The following is a 19,402-nucleotide window of genomic DNA, read 5'->3' on the forward strand; positions in this document are numbered from 1 at the left end:
ATTGTAATAATGCTGGTGCTTTAGAGAAACAAGGAAGAGCAAGAGTATAAATGTTATCTCTATGACTTCTGTAGGTTACTGCCCCCTTTTTGGAACCTTACCTGGTACGGATGACCAAGATTGACCAAAACAAAGTTCGCTATATGGATTTACTGTGGAGATACTTTGAGAAGAACAGAAATTTTAGTAGTGCTGCTAGAGTCTTGGCTAAGTTGGCTGACCTGCATAGGTATGGATTATGTGCAGTCTATTGCATATACTGAGGTAACTAGGTAAAAATCAAACAACCTAAAATCAAGACCTTATGTGTAGATATATTAAGAAAAGGCCAAGGACAAGAAAATGCCAATACCCAAGGAGGTTTTCTAAAAAAATTTAAATTAATAGAATATATTAGTTTTGAATCCAGACAGTTATTGGAAAGAAATTGTTATGTTTATTTTATGTTTATTTCAGTTTGCAGTGTATTTCATATTGTAAGTACCGTATATTAAGTGATCATTTCTTATGCAGATTTTTGTAATGCAATAGTTTAACTGGAGCAATGAGTTAAGAAATACACTAGAACTGAGCCTGCAACAAAGATGGGGTTACATGGATGAATCATGTCCTGCGTGATTTAGTAAAATCAGGAAAAGTCATATGCTAATTGCCAGGGTCCAGTTAAAATATAACTAATCCTCAAATAATTGTATTAAGTACCTATCTTGTTTTGAATATTTGTTTTGCAGCACAGAAATTTCTCTTCAACAGCGTCTTGAGTACATTGCACGTGCCATTTTGAGTGCCAAAAGCTCCACGGCCATATCCTCTATAGCTGCAGATGGTGAATTCCTACATGAACTAGAAGAGAAAATGGAAGTAAGAAAAAAAACTAATCTAAGCTAGACTGTAAATGCATTTTTTCAGTTTGTCTCATTGGCACATGACATTTTTATTACCGCTTCTGATTTCTGTGCTGTCTTCCTGATATGGCAAAGTTATGCAGTTGATAGATGATATGATAATAGACTTAATGGTATAAGACAGTAACATTTCTGCATTTAAATAAATTAAAATTTATTCTGAGTGTATTCTTAAACTCTGAATAAATTCCTTCAGTCTTGAAATACTGTATTTTCCATTTTAAACAAGGTTGCAGGGATCCAGCTTCAAATACAAGAAACATTACAGCGTCAGTATTCCCACCATTCTTCAGTACAAGATGCCATCTCCCAACTTGATGCTGAGCTGATGGATATAACGAAGGTGATTGAAATTTCCCTGTGTTGAAATTTAGTTTATCATATTTTTTGGAGAAAAAGTGTTTTGCAAAGAATGGTCCTATGCTGACTAGGAAAGCTAATAGACAGTTCAGCATTCCTGGTCTCAGAATGTCTGTTACCCTGCACTGTCATTTTCTGTACTTCTGTAGTCTTTCAGTCTTCAGTACCTTCATTTCTTTCACAAGTTCATCTTCTTTATTAAGTCTCTTAGATTTCTTCATTTGTTGGTAAAATCATTGAAAAATTAACAGTTTTAGTTTTAATTTCATATAAAATTTGGGATTACATTTAAACAGTGAAACTAAATACAGCAAAATAAATTTAGTGGTTGACAAGAATTACATAGGTTGAGCTTTGGCTAGTCTAATGTCTACCACACAAGGAACAGTTTGACTTTCAGAATTTTTTTTTTTTATTCGAAATGAAATGTAAAACCTGGTAATTTTTCTTACAGCTTTATGGAGAATTTGCTGACCCTTTTAAGCTCTCAGAGTGCAAGCTTGCAATTATACATTGTGCAGGTCATTCTGACCCAATCTTGGTGCAAACTCTCTGGCAAGAAATCATTGAAAAAGGTAGGTCTTAGTGGACTAGGAGTAGTACAAGCTAGAACTATAGGAAAGTGGTACAGTTGTAGCTTTAAGACTGAGTGTGCTGTTACTGTTATGCTGTCCAAGTGAAATGCAACTTTTTTGGACTATTCTGCAATATATTTCTTTAGTGTAGTTAAGTAGTAATTCATTAATGTTACTGCTTTTGGTTTGTGTGCCTAAAGGACAGAAAAGTGATATTTTTTCGTATATGTTTGAGTATATTGTGCATGAGACTTGAATAACCATGTTGCAGATAACATTTCAAAAGTTTTTTCATCCCATGATGCCATTATATGTGGACTTTAGAATACGTGTGAAATTCTGTGTGAAGATTTCACTTTTAAGAAATTATAATGAAAATGTTAAGTGTAAATTAAATGTTAAAATGTAAATAAATTTATAATGACAAAAATAAAAAAATCATCAGAGAATTCTGCATACATAATGTTGACAGGAGTGGAAATATAAGGGTTCTGTTCATTTATAAAGAAACAGAGTAGTAGTCACAGCTCTGCAAGCTTGGCCACTTAGCTGTGATGATCCTTTACTATTAGTTAGTAATTCACTCTCTCTTCCTATTTGATTGGTTTGGGTTTTTTCCCCCTTGGATATTGGGCTCAAGTTTGCCCTTGTGCAAACAACATCCAATAGGGTTTTGAGGGAAAAGCTATGTGGTAGTGGATTTGTTGTGGGGTTTGGAGGTGTGTTTTTGTTTGGTTGTGTTTTAAATAGACTTGCATGGAACTTCAATGAAACATAAACATCTGTGAATATACACTAGAAAAAGTTGTATTTTCACTTCCATGTGCTCATTTTGCATTTACAATAGCCTTTTCCGAAGTTCTCTCTAGATGTTTTCTTTCCACTTTCAGAATTGAGCGACAGTGTATCTCTGAGCCCCGCTGACAGAATGCAAGCACTTTGCCTGAAGCTGACACTGCTCGGAAAGATATATGCTGGCACACCTCGTTACTTTCCTTTAGGCAAGTTGTTTAGCCTGCATACTAAATAAGCATACATGTCACATGAATGGGTCTCAGCTTTCTTTTTAGCCTCTTAACAAAGTTTTAAACTAAGAAATGTCTGTCTTTTTTTAATCCTAAAAGAAACAGGAGGTAAATGAACTTTAGATGGCAGTAGCATTTTATATGGCTGTACAGATCCCGTTTTAGAAAGTAGTAAAGTTTATTTCTATCACAGTGCAACATAAAAATGTGTATTTATGTATAAAATTAGATTTTAGGCAACCACATTTATCTGCCGTTTCTTGAAGTATCTGCTGCTGTCTGAAGGGCCAAATTTTGAAAACAGAATTCAGAAAATTTCTGGATCCTTTTCGAAGTTTCTGCTTTTGAGATTCTCACGTGCTTTGACAACTTGATATTTTATAAAAACCTGAAAAATTTATTGCTCAGCACTCAATCTTCTTTTATGATACTAAAATACTGTGTGAAAACATTCAGTATGCACATTTAGTGCTAATCAGTACATTGTTAATTGTTATTGATACTAAAACCTGATAAAAGCTCCAGTAGTGTTGCTAGTTGTTCTAGCAAATGTAATGGTAGTATGTGTTTTGTGCTGAAACAAAAATTAATGAATTTTAGTTGACAGCATAGTTGCGTGGCAAAACTGTATCAAAGTCCTTAGAGTGAGTAATCCCTGCCATGCCTTGCTCATAGGGTAATACTGTCTTTGGAGGTAGTTACATTTTGTGTAGCCTTCCCCTCAGTGTGGACTGGGGGAACCTGATCTGTGGGTTTGAGAGGAGGAAGGTACCAACTGTGTGGAAGAAAGAAAAATTAACCTTGAATAAATGACTTTCTTTGCTAGACTCCCATTAACAAGGTAGAATCTAAATATTCCCTTTTTTTTTTGTTCTCCAGATTTTTTAGTGCAGTTTCTAGAACAACAGGTCTGCTCTTTGAACTGGGATGTAGGTTTTGTAACATATACCATGCAAGAAATTGGAGTGTCATTGCCAAGGCTGCTTGAAGTATATGACCAACTGTTTAAAGCACGGGTAAGGGAAAAAAATAAAAATTCTGTTTTCAACTACTATCAAGGTCTGTCTTTAGTGGGAAACATAAAGTAATGTAAGGTGGAATATCATGTTCATAGTTTTGCTTTCTTTACTCAAAGACTCTTAAGGTTGCATTTTCCTCTCCCTGTTATTTTTATTCATTTCAGTCCTAGAGCATGAGGAAATTTGTTACTTCTTTTACTCCATCTAGAGCAGATTTAGGATGAAATAAAATTCTTACATTGCAGAAGGAACAGCATCTATGGAATATATTAATTTTGTTTCCTAATAATGATTAAAGTTTGCTGTATTACTGCATCTTGTTGGATCCATTGATGCAATAAACAAAGAGAATTGATTAGCTTCTTTTTAATCCAGATTCCTAGGAATTCTGAACTTCCTATAATCTATTACATTACAGACTGTTTAATAAGAAACTGAGTTAAACTTATGTATGTTTTAGTACTTAAATTAAAATATTACTTTAATACAGATATAATGTAGATTAAGATAAAATTCCCATTTATGTTACGTTTTTGATACGACAAATAAACAATTGCTGCAGCTGGCACTTTATGTACACACCACACAATTTTTTTTGTGTGTGTGTCCTTACCATTCGTCCTTAATATTTTGGATTTTTGTTTTTTAGGACCCATATTGGAACAGAATGAAAAAGCCTTTACACCTCTTAGAATCTATTCATGTATTACTATCAGGATATGTACAAGATCCAAGCAGAGTAGCTCTGAGGTAAGAAGGGCAGCTGTATCCTAATAAAAAGTGAAAGATATAAAAAAACCCTAAAATACTACACTTCATTAATCCCCAAAGTTTTTCTTCTTTTCTTTTGGGTGAATTTAGTATTTTATTCCTAGCAGTGATTACTGGCACTGGCACTCTTCATTCAAAACCATTTGTTAGAAACTTTTAGGGTTCTCCCTATAAATACAACAAAGTTACTTTTCTTCACTTCCCTAAATATCTATGAGGAATTGAGAGGATTATTTTGTAAATTTTTGGCAACATACTTCAAGGAGTAGTACAGAAAAATTTGAGGCAATGTGGGAAAAGTGGGGGGAAAATTAGAATCAAGCATTTTGTGACAGAAAACTGAACTTTTTCGTGTTGAAATTCTAGAAGCTCTGAGTTATTCTGGAAAAGAGAAGACTAAACATTGGGTTAGATATTTCCAAATTGTTTTTAAGAGGTTGATGATGAATCAGTCTCCAAGACTAAAATTCAGCTTAGTTCACACCAGGCAAAAATTTGGGTGTAATATCAGAAAAAGGTTCCAGTGAAAAAATGTCTAAGTACTTGAATAAGTTGCCTGTATATCATGTCTAGCTTTGACAATTTTTGTTTGAATAGGAGAACTTCATTTCGAGCTATCTTGTCTCAAAAATAGTGAGCAGAACTAACCAAAGTCTTGATAACTCTTCTAAACATAAATATTTCTTATTCTTTTGAAAATATGCATGTAAATATCCCCTGTTCACATGTATCTTTTCTCACTTGATTGGTCTTCTGTGATTTGCCAATTTAAATACACTGATTTATTAGAATACCTAAATTGTAATTTGATTCTAATTTATTTAAATTGCTACCTAAATTAATAACTTATACATTGACTGTATTCATATCTAAAGTAGTATCTAAATATTAAATGTTTTGCATTGCTATTAAATGTTCCATGTTTTATAGTTTATATTTAATAGCCAATAAGTTGTAATGGTTGATTTATTTTCCCATTTTGTCTTAGTCACAAGCATTAGATTTCAAAAATAATTTTTTCTAATAAATAGTTGAAAACTAAAAGCAGCTGACAGATATCTTCCTGATATGTTATTCCATTAAAACTCAAAGAATACTCACTTTCTATTTCAGATGAATTCTAATTACAGGAACAAAGAGGAGCTTGTTATTATTCTGTGTTTTCTTTACAGGCGGCGCTTCACAAATGTTTGCTTGGATGCTGTCAGTTGTTACCTGGTTGAACTTCAGTCTATGAGCCCAACACTAATGGTTCAGACAACTATTGGGAATTTTAAATCTCTACAGGCCAAGTTAGAACGACTTCCCTGATTGACTAATGCAGTAACAGAACCATTAGTGCAGGTAATGTAAACTGCACTGAATCTCTGAAAGAACAAATCCTCAGAAAAAAATCCTGGGGAAGCTGTTTCTCCTGCTGCATTTTTCTATTATGTATTCATGCTATTCTAAAGGTATCTACAAATTGTAAAATGTAAATGTGACAAATGGAGTTTCTTTTACTTTTACTACTACCATTTTTTTAACAAGAGAAAGGTTTTTTTAATGTTGAAATAAAATACATTGTGTGACCTTTGCCTTGGGGATTAAGACTATTTAGAAAACGTTTTTATTTTACTTGAAGTAATGAGGAAAATCAGGATGCAAAATATACTTGATAGCTGTTTTAGAATTAACAAAACAAGAAATGACAACTGCAGAGTCAGGTTGTAAATGTAGTCATACAAAGGAGTAATAATGGAGTCATAACTACACTAACTAAGATAATCATTATTTCATAACTATCACTTTAAATATAGCCTGCCTCTCTAAATAGAATGTTTGGGATGAAGTTGCAGGAATTGGCAATCTAATTTGTATTGATAGTGAAAGAACAGTATTAAAAGTTAATCAAATTATTTTCCCTATTCCATTTTAATAAAATGTTGTATCTGTTAAAATCAAATAAAGAAGTCATAAACTGACTTCTGTCTACTTTCCTTACATGCACACAAACACCAAATTGTGTATATTCCTAGACTCCCCGCCCTTGACCTGCTGCCTATGCTCCTTTGGATGCAGCCTAGGACATGTTTGGCTTTCTGGGCTGTGAGTGCACATGGCTGGGTTATGTCCAGCCTCTCATCCACCAGCACCCCAAAGTCCTTCTCTGCAGGGCTCCCAATCTGTTCATCCCTCAGCCTGTGTTCATACTGGGGATTGCTCTGACCCATGTGCAGCACCTTGCACTTGGCCTTGTTAAACCTTGTGAGATTCTCATGGTCCCAGTTCTCAAGGTTGTCCAGGCCCCTCTGGATGGCATTCTGTCCTTCAGGTGTGTCAACAGCACCAGTCACCTCAGATTTGCTCAGGGTGCACTCACTCCCTTTGTCCTTGTCATCGCTGAAGTATTAAATAACACCAGTCCCAACACAGACCCCTGAGGGACATCTCTTGTCACTGATGTTCACTGGGACTCTGAACCATTGACCATTACCCTCTGGGTGCAACATCCAACCATTTCTTACCCATCTCACAGCCCACCCATCAAATCCATCTCTCCAATTTAGAGAGAAGGCTGCTATTGGGGACCATGTCAAAGGCTTTACAGAAATCCAGATAAATGACGGCTGTAGCCCTTTCTTTGTCGACTGATGCAGCCACTCCATCACAGAAGGTCACTGGGTTGGTCAGGCAGGACTTACCCTTGGTGAAGTCGTGCTGGCTGTCCAGAATCCCCTCGTCTTCTATGTGCCTTAGCACAGCTTCAGGGAGGATCTGTTTCATGATCTTCCCAGGCAGAGGGGTGGAGGCTGACAGGTCAGTAGTTCCCAGAATCATACTTTCTACTCTTTTTAAAGATGGGAACTATGTTTCCCTTTTTCCAGTGCCTGAGACTTCCCCTGAAGGTCATAACTCTTAAAAAATCACGAAGAGTGGCTTGGGAACTACAGCCAATTCCCTCAGTACTCTGTGATGCATCTTGTCTGTTCACATACCTGTAGAATCCCTTTCTATTATTCTTTGCATCCTTTGACAAGATTCAGTTCCAGCTTCTCCTTGGCCTTTCTCACCTCTTCCTATACTCTTCTCAGGTGCCTTGTCCTAGTTTCCACTGACTCTGCCTTTACTTCATTCCCTTTAGTCTTACCACCAGTTCCTTACTCTGCCATGCTGATTTCTTGCCTTCCTTGCCCAGTTTCTTGCTTTTGGGGACTTCTGGCTCTTGTGCTTTACAAAAGAGAAAAAAACCCATTAGCAAAGGATGGTTTTAATCCATTGATCTCTGGGTTATGGGCTCAGCACACTTCCACTCTGTGCTCTGTTCCTCCAAGTGCCTCTAAAGGACATGGAAACCCCACCAAAGGGCCTTGAGTCCAGACAAGGGGAATGAAAAGTGCTGGAGAATGGGCATCAATCCCTCTGCTCCTCACATGATAAATGAGTGTTTACTGCAAGATCTGATTACTCTATTTTACTTGAAGTACATTTCTTTCACTCTGAAATACCAGATACATTCTGATGATTTCAAGCCAAAGAATGCACTCAGGGAAATAATACATAAATTAAAATGCATCTCCTTTTCACCTCTTTAGATCAAAATAAACGTGAAATATTCCTATTAGCTCTTCTCCTTACAAAGTATTTAAATAGAGGAAATCCTTTGTGTCCTGGGAAAAAGATTTGCATCTTTCCATATAAAATATACTGTCTTTAGATATTAGAAATTACTTTCTTCTAATAGCTATGTTTCACAACAAGGGATTTATGGATTTACCCTGGTCTTGTTAGTGCAGTTCTCTTCATACAAGTGATGTCAACGTCTTGCCTGATGTATTTGACTAAATTTCAATATTTACATGAAAGTTATTCTGTAATCTGTATAAGCAGATTTCTGTTCTCATCTGGAGAAATAGCTGAAGAGTTGGGAACAGGCACAGGTCACAGACTGAAGGTTCAACTCTTCTGGTTTTTTTTTCTCTAGTTAATAGAGTAAGGATGCCTCTGGCAATATTACAGGTTTATCAAACTAAGAGTATTTCAAAGTGTATCACAAGTTACCTCTGATATTTTTCACATGACGGGGTAATTGCAGTGTGGATGTTACCTTTTGTTTTCATAACACTTACTCATCTTTCAGATGGAGAAAGGGTAGGTTCTGTTTCCATTTTAAACCTGGATGGATGTGGTAAACGAAGATCAGAGGAGAGGGTTGGGTTAATGCATTAGATGAAATAAATAGTGACAATTAGAGGGAAGTAACAGACTAACATGAATGTGAACCAGTTATCATTAACAATATTATCAACAAATGTATCATTACTTTCATTGGACTGTTTCCTTCTGTGTCAGTGTTACTAATTCTCAGTCAAGACTGTGACTAAGGAAAGGTAGCAGAAGGTAGAAACAAGGCAGTTTGAAAGAAGAGCGGCTTTAAGGGAATCCAGTGCATTTCTTTAAAGTGATGAAACATAGTGGCTGCTCACACAACTTGTATTTCACGTTGTCATGGTTTTAACCTCAGTTGGCAAGTAAGTATCAATCACTCATTCCCACATCCCCCAGTCTTTATAGGATCACAGAATGGTTTGTGTTGGAAGGGACCTCAGAGGACAAATAGTTCAACCCTCCAGCCATGGGCAGGGACATCTTCAACTTCAAGACCAGGTTTCTCAAAGCCCTATCCAACCTGGTGTTGAATGTTCCCAGGGATGGGGCAGCCACAACTCCTCTGGGTAACCTGTGCCAATGCCTCCCCACCCTCAAAGAATTTCTTTGTGACACCTAAACTAAAATTTTTCTCTTTTTGTTTGAAACCATTCCCCCTTGTCCTATCATTATCCACCCTTGTAAAAAGTCCCTCTCCTTTTTTTTAAGCCCTTGTTTATTACTGAAAGGCCACAATGAGATCTCTCCAGAGCCTTCTCCAGGCTGGACAACCCCAGTCTGTCTTCATAGGACAGGCGCTCCAGTTCCCTGGTCATCGCTGCCCTTCTCTGGACCCGCTCTAACGAGTGTATGTCCTTCCTGTGTTGGGAACCCCAGAGCTGGACGCAATGCTACAGGTGGGGTATCACCAGGGCAGACCAGAGGCTTAGAATCACCTATGTCGTCCTGCTGGCTGCGCCGCTTTGGATGCAGCCCGGGATGCGGTTGGCTTTCTGAGCTGCGAGCGAGGCTCCCACCCAGCTTGCTAAGCCGGCGGGCTCAGCAATCGAGGAGTAGCGGGCGGTTTTACACTGAGCCCGGCTCGGGAAGGCTGAGGGAGATCCGCCCTTAGGCGGCGGGACCCTCCCAGCTGGACCATCCCACCGGGATGCCTCTGGAGCCAGCCGGGCGGGGCAGTGCTGGGGCGGCGCTGCGGCTGCGCCCTGCGCTGGCCCGGCCCGGCAGTTGCGGCAGCGCGGGGGGAGCGCGGCGGGGCTGGGGCTGGAGGAGAGCCGACAGGTCGGGGCTCTCCCGGCGCTGCGGCTCCGACGAGTTAGCATCGCTTTGGGCACTCCGCTGTTGGTGTCCCGAGGGGGGAGCTCGCACAAGCAGGGCGGGTTCCCGAGGATGGCGCCCGGACGCGGCGGGGGCAGCCGGTGCCGCTCCCCCCTCCCCAGGCACGGGTGAGCGGCTGGCCCCGCTCCGAGCCGGCCCTCCTGGGGCCGTCCCCGCCACTGGAATTCCTGATCCCCTATCCTAGGAGACTGCGGGGCGTTTCCTGCGTTTTTAGAGTTCTCAGTAATGTAGTTTGTCTTGCGGCTTCTGTCTCTCTGGACACCCGAACGAGGGTGTAACAACCCCCGCGGCTGAACAGCACATCGCCCGTGAGCTGCCCGGGCGAAAACTGAGCTTGGAAATACGGGATAGCATCGCTTCTGTTTGTGTTCAGCGGGAAGCTGTTGTAGTCAAGACTTTGCGCCTGGATTCCCGCCTTCTGCTCCCACCCCCACGTAACAGAAACTTCCGGTCCTTTTTTTGTTTGCTTGTTTTTCCTTTCTTCAGAGTCTTTATGAATGTGTGAAAGAGCCACTATTTGCTCTTCTGTATAATGCTTACCTAGAGGCTCAATAAGAATGGAGATTAAGCTCGATGTGCTCATCTCTACGTCTATCAGGCAAAGAAAACCGTGGCCTCGCATCTCGTGGGTTGGACAGGTAAGTGTAATGAACTTCTATTTAAATAAAATTCTGCCAAGAGTAAGGTTTCTAATTATACAATACTTTGCAATTCCACTTACTTGAGGAGGGAGTGGGTAAAAAAAAAGCCTCAGGAAGTGATTTGGATGCACCTTAAGAGTTATTAATAAATTGCTTGAGGTTATATCGTATTGACATGAGGCTGGAGATTCAAGATTTCTCAGAGAAACATTTCGGAACCTATTTGTTTTCCTTCACAAAAGACCTGTCCCTTATATGAGACTGTTGTTTTGATGGTTCTAGTTTTTCATAACTTTTTACGGTATATTGTGGGAAATGTGAGCAATTTTTTTTCCCCATTGCATCCTGCATTTGTTGAAAGACATACTTTCTTAGACTTTTTTTATAAAACAAGAGTAATTTTTTTTTCCTCATCTATGATTGAAATTTAAGTAGGTAGTAATTTGAGGCCAGTTCTTTTTTTTATTATTATTGGAATCACTGACAAATCTCTCACTAAATTAAGCACTACTAGGTAGTGTCCAATTTTTGTTGTCTTTTTAGCACATAGAGTTACTTTGAATAAGTTTTTAATAATGACTGTAAAATTAGTTTGGTAGTTTAAAACCTGTGAATCACATTCATCTGTAGGTTGATGCTAGATATGGTTTTGTACTGTAAAGCAGATGTGCCAAAGAATGAAGTTAGTATGCAACTGCAGCTCTTAACAGTTTTTTTTTATTATTATTTGCTGTAACATTTTTTATCTCTGCATTATTTTACAGGCTTGTGTAGAAAATAACATTTAAAAAAGTTAAATGCTCTTTTGTTCTTTTAACAGGAAAAAGAGGCTATTTTTCTTCTAGATGGTAAACATATAAACGAAATTAACCTGGTATCAGGGAAGACAAGGAAGAAAATCCCTCAGCTGCAGTCATTGTTGAAAAATGTGGTTGTCTTAACAACATCAGGAAACGGTGAAGTATAATATCTCATGTATTATAAGTTCATGTTATTTTATTTGTATTTGTAATAGTCTAGAAAGAATATCTAAAGGATCTGCCAGTTTACTTAACCAGAACTGTGGCTAAGATGGAAGAACATTAATTTAATTACTTCACAATAATATCCTTTAAAACTTCTCTCCCCCAATGAACACAGCTGCTTGGTTGGCAGGAATACTTACAACAGGAGAGCTCTTTCTTTGGAATAAAGATCAGGACTGTTTGAAAATTGTGCCAGCCATTGAAGAGTCCAGGAAAGTAGTGGCGGCAGCACAAGGTAGATTCTTTCAATTAATCCTGTGAAAAATGGAATAGACGTAAAGTTGTTTTCATTTCCTTAAATCTTATTTCATGAGTAATTTTCCCATTGTTTTGCATTTGTATAATTTGTATGCTAGCTCAACTTTGGCAAATGTCCTTTTTGTAATTTGAATGGTACAGGTATTTATGTGTAGTAATCCCCTGTAAGTAGTAATTCATTTTCAAGAGCCGTGCTTGTAGTTTTTAATTGTTAGTTTTTAACTGTTCAATTCCTGACTAGGTTATTAACACTTTAGAGCAGATGTACATCTGATGTAAACAGTATATGGATAACTTGAAACTTGTTCTGTAAGTGGGGTTTTATGACAAATGCTAGCTGAGAGAACAAAAGAAAGGCACATATTTGCAAATTTAAGTATCAAATATTGTCATGTCTTGGATAATATCACTGATACCAGCTTGTAAAGTGAAGTATTGTACAAGCAATTCTATCATTTCAGGGAAGATCAGTAGTGCATTTAGGAGTTAAAGTTAATACGTAGTAGAGCACCTACACATTTATTACTTCTTTTAATGAAAGATGGGTTTCAAGAAGGGTAATCTCAAGAAACATCTCTGATGGTTGAGTTTGGTGGGAAAGATAATTCATAGCATGCATAAAAATTGGACATAACTGCCCAAGGTCTGCTATCACAGGTGAAGCTGGAAATGAGAGATACTTAAGGTGGCAGCTTGGATTTCTTGTGATAGACAAGAAGAGAAATTTCCTGTCTCCATTCTTTTTAATTCTATATCTAACAAAGGAACATCAACTATCCTGACACATTGTTTTGTTTGTTGGTTTTTGTTGTGTTTTTTTTTTTTCTCCCAGAGTGTTTAATGAGGTTGTACTTGTATGTATCTGGAGATGGCAGAAAGGTGTTATTAACTACTCCTACAGCATGTGTCTTTTTGTGGGAGAGCACAGAACATGAAAATACATCCTCTTATAAAAACTCATCTTCTGGACGTTGGACACAAATTTTACCTGATGAATCAGTCATGTTGCCTTCTACTGAAGAAAAAGAAGTTGGATTGCATGCTGCTTTCATACAAAATGAGGTAAAAAACTAAGCCCTTAAGCAATCATTTTATTTCTTAATTGAATCAGAGCAAAAGAAGCTATAGTGAATTTTGAGAGCAATGTCTGCCTGTTTGGTACTGTGTGTAGACTTAATAGTTCAGCTCACGTTACGTTTAATGACAACATAAGAACAACCCTACTGGATCAGATCAGGGTTTATCTGGCCCTTTAATATTCCTGTCAGCCCTTACATTTCTGAATGACAATATTATGTTGTTTAATCTGAATTGTAGTAGTTATTGATTTAATTGTATAGATAATTAAAGAGAAAATTGTGTGTAATGGGCCTTTGGGGTTTGTTTTGGTTGTGTTCTTTTTTCCCACAGATACTGGGTGATTGCTGTTTATGCACTTTCGTATTTTACTCTGGAGAGTGTTTGGTGCTCACGTTTTTGATTCTTCGATGGCACGAAAATACCTTTGAACGTGTTAGGTCAGTTCAAATATATCTGAAGTTACAATAACTTAAGGTGCATTTTAATTATTATTTAGAGCTGGGATTCAGAGCTGCGGTTGAACACATGTGGGTGTCCAATTAGCCTGTGGTTACAAATACTTACTTACGTGTACATATGTAAGTTCACAGCATGCCCTCTGTCAGTTTAAAGCCCTTCTGCCCTGTTCTATCACTACATGGTCCTTGTAAAATGTATTAATGTAACAGCATTTACTTATGTATTCCATATTTCATTATTAGCTTATGTCTAAATAAAACTGAGTGTATTTATCGTTCTCCATTGGTGGCTATACATACATATGCATGTCTGTGTACATGTTTTACTGTCAGTTTTTTCAATCATGCTAATAGAATGTCTTTTTTTTATTTTTTTCTCATATTGCTTACGTATCTTATATTTTCTTATACTCTACAGCCATGAACGCCCTGAATACACTTTCCTCTTCTTTGTTATGCACATTTGTGTATTTTGTTTGTTTTCTGGTCCCCTTTTCATCTCGTTTGCTTGACTGTGAAAGAGCAGGTGTGTGTTTCTCTGGGTTGGGACCGTGTAGTGAAATAATTATACTGATACAACCACGTAAAAATGCAAGTGAGTGATAATCTGGAGCACAAATTCCTCTTCCTAAGTGAGATACACAAATCTATAAGTTTAAATGGAAATGTCCTCTGCAGATGTCATTTGAATAACTTGCTAAAGTTTTACTTTAAACTATAGGTGGTACAACTTCCTTTTTTGTATGATGCCCCTTTGATACTGACTTAATAATGGTGTCCTCCTTGACCTAATGTCCACTCAGTTTATCAGTAGCATGATAATGTCTTTCAGGTAATATAGAAAATGAAATAGAGCATAACATACTCAGCGTAGAAATGCATGTATGTATGTAGCAATTACAGCTTGAAATCTTAACCACATCCAGTAACCCACAACTTCTTCGTTCAGAGCAACATACTGTGGATTTTCAAATTCTGAGTATTCTTGTGTTGGACAGTGTTACAAGGCTTGAGAAAGTTGTTCCTAGTTCTAGTTGGCTAGAATGCAACTGCCTTAATTATGTCATGCATCTATATCTTTATCTATTTGAATGTATAGGCTATATGTATATATATAGCCCAAATTCCTGTCCTGTAAAAATAATTCTCAATGTTAGGACATAATGTTTAAACTTGTGTAAATACAAAATATTTTTTCATTTATAAGGCATTTGATGAAAAGTAGGTTTGTTTTTTTTTATTTTTCATGCTTTATATAGTTTTGTCTTGCATGGTTTTTTACTATAATGAACCATCCCGTTCAGCATAATGTAACCACTTGGCTTTGTTGTCTTTTTGTTGGTATCCAGTTCTTTACCGTACCAGATCCGGTGGGTACAGCAGACTTGTTCCCTTGTTAACTTGGTTCCTCACTGTGTGTCTGTAAAGTCAAGAGGAGCTTTGCTATGTGCATTTGCGAGAGATGGACTTCTGCTTGCAGTAGCTGTTAATCAAGCTGATCCAAAGGTACAAGTGATAGTGCATCATTTAAGCTAATACTGCAGTTTAAATAAAGTGGTAGCAGGTTTCAAACCCACAGTTTTAGGATGATTTGTTGGGATTTATAGAGGTAGATGGGATTATATTTGCATTGATATCCATAGCTAAAAAATTCTACTACACCTTGTAATGTTTTGAATGTGGTGTTCAGTTAGAAGTCCATGTAAGCTCCTCTGTAATTTCTAATCTTCAATAATAAAGAGATTAATTTCAGTTACTGCATTGTATCTGCAAAGATTCTTGGTGATTCTCAGTCTCAGCCTAATATGTATTGGAGGTTATGTTCCCACTTCGTAATGTTATTACTTCTAACAACTCAGGTCAAATCTTAATGTACTTTTTAGTGCTGATGATGACAGGGAGTATGGACCACGTTATTTGGTGTCCTAGGCTGGGATGATGCAGTCCTTCAAAGCTCCAGCTGTTAATTACTAATAAGACTACAGAAGAGTGATCTTCTATTGAGTGTTTCAGAAAAGTTATTTTAATAAGAATGTCAAATTATCTTTTGAGTATATTATAGTCCTTAATTATTTTTCAAATGTAGAATTAGGTATAGAATTTAATACTGTAACAGTAATAAATACAGAAGTGCAATGTCACTTTCATGTGTAATAGCATTTCCATTACATCAAATAGACTTTTATTTAGTAATAGACTTTTTTTTTATAGTAGTGATGTTTTGATATACAAGCATTTATGCATATCTTTTCATTTGTTTTTTCTTTCTAGGCCACTCAGGTTTTGTTTTTAAACACATTGAATTTTGTTACTGTTTCGGGTAGCCTTAAAGGTTGCAGTAGCAAGAGTAACACAGTCCCATCCAAGTTAATCAGGTCAGTAATTGATACTGTTTCTGCTGCTGCTGTGGGTTTTTTTAGTTTTGTGTTGCAGTTTGTTTGTTTTATAACTATTCTAACCTTCTGATGCAGAAATTTGACAGAGAAAAAAATATTTTTTTACCTGTCTAATTTAGATCTTACTGGGTTGGTGATATGAGTTGGACTCCTGATAGCCTTTTCTTGGCTTGCATGTTAAAACGTGGATCTTTGATTTTATTGACATGCATGGGTGAATTGCTGACCTTAATTGCATCTGGCTGCTCTGTAGAGTTTGGACCAGCACAGTTTATTCCATTTCATCCACTAATAACATACAGGTAAAAGGATTTGAATGTTTATATGTTTTTGTCTTATGGTCTTACCTTACTTTCTATCATATTTATTATAATTTTACATAAAAGTAATCTTTCAAATTCACTCTCTTGCTTGTCTTCTCAGTATCTTTCTCATTCATAGTTCTCTCCTTTTTCTTATAATGGGTTTGTCGTGATGAAAGTTGACATTGTGACAATGTGAGTATACATCAAGTGATTTGTTTTTCTAAAAGTGTTTCTATTAGTAATTAAAAATAGCATGTTTTTGTGATATAAGAAGAAATTAAATTTAAGGAGTTACTAGAAGTGCAAATTTATTTTAATCTGGTGCTATATCTCTGCTAACAATTTAATTTTACCTATAGAACTTGATATAAAAATTTCCACATCAGACATTGTAAATAACATATTTGCATGGACAAAAACTAATTAGATTTTAAAATGTTCTTTTGGGTTTCTGCAGATCTAAATTTTGAAATCATGCTACTGGGTGCATGAGGGGATAGAAGGATCTCTGGTAACACTCTTTAACATAAACTGAAAGTTACAGAAAGTCATGTAGTCCCAGTAATTAGAGGAAACAAAATAGAATCTAAAGTTTAAATATTTTTAAATCCTATTAATTTTGATTGATTTAAACCAGATAGTATGTGAATGTAATATCTGATAAAGAGATTCAGAACATTATGATACCTTCTTGCACTACCTGGTTGAAAATTCAGTTACTAAAATATATTAAAATACCTGAAATATGGTTATTTATTGCATGCATGCAACTAGGGTTTTTTTTCAAATAAATACAAACAATAATTTGTCAAAAATATGTTAGGAGGCTAATATTAGAATACATCCATAAAGCAGCTTTCTGGAACTCATTAAGGAGGGATTTCTGTGTAAGGAAAGACTTTGTAAGACCTCTTTTGAAAGGGAAGACTTTTGCGTTTATATGTTTTTCTTTAAAATATGTGAACTGATACTGAAATCCTAAGGTTAATATCTTGAAGGACTTTTGTTTTTCATATATGACTTCAAATTTCATCCTCAAGTGTTTGTCATCCCTAGTAAGAGCTAGAAAACAATACATAATATAGAAATTTAAAGTCAAATTATGAAAAAATATGATTCTTATTAATGAAATAATAAATGGGTACCAAAAGCTGGTTTTATTTTTATTTAAATTAGAAAAAGTTACTACTGCAGCAAAATATTGGCATCTTACAAGCATAAATATTGTGTCCATAGTGCTCACCCTGCAAAAATTTAGACACTTCCTTATAATTCTGAGAGGAGTTATTGGGATAGCAGAATATGTGGTATTAGATGTTCTTAAGTTATTTCTTCTCTCTTCTGTTCATGATTATTACATATGAGAGTTGCCTCCTAATTTTTGATGTATCTTTGCTTCAGACAGCAGCACTCATTTTGTCAAGACTCTGGCCAGTCTCCTGCTTCTTCAGGTTCTGAACGCGACCTTATGAGACAGAGATTCTCTGTTGCTTCACATTCAAGATTACCCTACCTCATTGTCTCTGATGGATACATGATAACAGTGCTTAGATTTCCTAACAACTTTTCGCCATCAGGATTTATAAGATCCCTTTTGCTTGATTCAACTCAACAGCTTGAGAATATCCGTCGGAATTTGCTGAACTTCAAGGTAGAGTTATGAATTAGTAGGCTTTAAGTAAAAAACTTCATTTTTATGAAAATGTGTGATTTCTAAACCGAGTACCTCAGTTTAGTTTAGTGTGATATTTTCATAAATTTCTTTGAATTCTGAAGTTGTTTTGAGAATAATGTTGGTCTGCAAAACAATGAATACCGTTTTCCTGAAATTTTGTTCCTTTCATGTCTGGGTGATATTTCAGTAAAATGTAGTGAAGGGGACAATCTTAACTGTCCTATATTACTTTTTTCTGGAACTGCAAAAGAAGTAGGGGCTTCTGCTTCCATAGGGTTGGTTCAGAACATTGGCAGGCATTACACTACTTTGATCAACTCATCCTTTCAGAACGATCCAAAAAGGATTCTGTAAATCCTTTATCTTAGGCTGTTGCTGTTTTAGAGCAATCAACAGCAGTCCCAATGATGCAGTGTGCTTGTATCCTCCATCAAGGTTGGCAATTAAAGCTTGCTTAAAGCATTTTTTGTTTATTTTTTTGTCACTTCTAAATTGAGCTAAGTTTGGGAGAAAAGAAACCATTGAAAGAGAAGGTCTTGCAGCTATTAGCAACTATGTAAGATATAATAGATATTTAGTTCATAATTTTTGTGTTTGTTGGTGGAATACAACTTCTCTTACAATTCAGTTGCTATTTTGGATTTTTGGAGAAGTGAGTTATCATGGTATTCATGCATAAGCTAGAATAGTGAGCAAGGATTTGGGGATTTGAAGAGACATGTTCTTAGTAAGAATGCAAGAAAACCTGACATACAGGGGAACTTGTAGGGCCTTTTCAGGGATGAAGAAAGCAGACTCTTTCAGTATGAAGCAAACTAAAGTTGTCTGGTGCTGAGAGAATTCTGCTTTCCTGAAGCATGGTGAAATGACAGCTTGTTTCTTTGCAACAGATGCTTGCAGACCTGTTCTCCCTTTCTGTCTTGGACTTCTGAACTGAAGCTTTTAACAGAAGTAACCAATTTCTTTAACTTATTTATGAAGTGTCTGTTTTGTTCAAGACTGATAATACGTTTTCTGCTATTTTTATTTCTTTCAGTCTAAAGGGAGATCTCGGTGTTTAAGATCACTGTTGTCTTTAAAAGCTAGTCTTTCAAAACAAGTTCAAAACCAAAGTTCCATCTTTTCCGCCCTTCCAAAGTTCCTGGAGAAAGACACAACAGAAATGAGTGAGATAACTATGGATTTACTGGTACTTAATAGCATTTTTCCAATTATAACTGTGAAACTATTTAATTTTAAGGAATTCTATATAGAAAGAATGGTGTTTTTCTTCAAATATAGATATATTTGCTCTTATATATAGTTAAAGTAGTTCAATATTGGTTGAATTATCATTTTCTCTGTAGGTGTGAGGAATAGGCTTACTTTTTTTCAATGGATTCTTGATTTTAATTTTCAAACATCTTATTTCTTTCAGCAGTGCAT

The 19,402-nt window shown here is 36.5% G+C and overlaps 2 protein-coding genes across 8 annotated transcripts in view; both read left to right on the plus strand.

Moving 5' to 3' along the window:
• Positions 1-6,619, plus strand: part of NUP155 (nucleoporin 155) — a 29,405-nt gene extending 22,786 nt beyond the window's left edge. For both annotated transcript variants that reach the window (XM_050328787.1, XM_050328788.1), the window contains 8 exons: positions 75-229; positions 732-861; positions 1,135-1,248; positions 1,720-1,840; positions 2,731-2,841; positions 3,745-3,881; positions 4,534-4,634; positions 5,828-6,619. In XM_050328787.1, the coding sequence (XP_050184744.1) occupies positions 75-229; positions 732-861; positions 1,135-1,248; positions 1,720-1,840; positions 2,731-2,841; positions 3,745-3,881; positions 4,534-4,634; positions 5,828-5,966 (1,008 nt within the window). In that variant the 3' untranslated portion in view covers positions 5,967-6,619. The remainder of the gene's footprint in view (positions 1-74; positions 230-731; positions 862-1,134; positions 1,249-1,719; positions 1,841-2,730; positions 2,842-3,744; positions 3,882-4,533; positions 4,635-5,827) is intronic.
• A 3,536-nt stretch (positions 6,620-10,155) lies between these two features.
• Positions 10,156-19,402, plus strand: part of CPLANE1 (ciliogenesis and planar polarity effector complex subunit 1) — a 55,699-nt gene continuing 46,452 nt past the window's right edge. For 3 of the 6 annotated variants that reach the window (XM_050328789.1, XM_050328791.1, XM_050328790.1), the window contains exons 1-10: positions 10,157-10,777; positions 11,601-11,736; positions 11,921-12,040; positions 12,896-13,125; positions 13,474-13,580; positions 14,951-15,107; positions 15,873-15,976; positions 16,117-16,299; positions 17,704-17,953; positions 19,014-19,166. In XM_050328789.1, coding sequence (XP_050184746.1) covers positions 10,697-10,777; positions 11,601-11,736; positions 11,921-12,040; positions 12,896-13,125; positions 13,474-13,580; positions 14,951-15,107; positions 15,873-15,976; positions 16,117-16,299; positions 17,704-17,953; positions 19,014-19,166 — 1,521 coding nt within the window. In that variant the 5' untranslated portion in view covers positions 10,157-10,696. Of the gene's footprint in view, positions 10,778-11,600; positions 11,737-11,920; positions 12,041-12,895; positions 13,126-13,473; positions 13,581-14,950; positions 15,108-15,872; positions 15,977-16,116; positions 16,300-16,478; positions 16,495-17,320; positions 17,954-19,013; positions 19,167-19,402 lie in introns of those variants that run through there. The other 3 variants (XM_050328793.1, XM_050328795.1, XM_050328794.1) reach the window with 3 other exon arrangements.

Source organism: Myiozetetes cayanensis, unplaced genomic scaffold, assembly GCF_022539395.1.
Source record: "Myiozetetes cayanensis isolate MyiCay16 unplaced genomic scaffold, myiCay2020 scf4, whole genome shotgun sequence".
Taxonomy (NCBI): domain Eukaryota; kingdom Metazoa; phylum Chordata; class Aves; order Passeriformes; family Tyrannidae; genus Myiozetetes; species Myiozetetes cayanensis.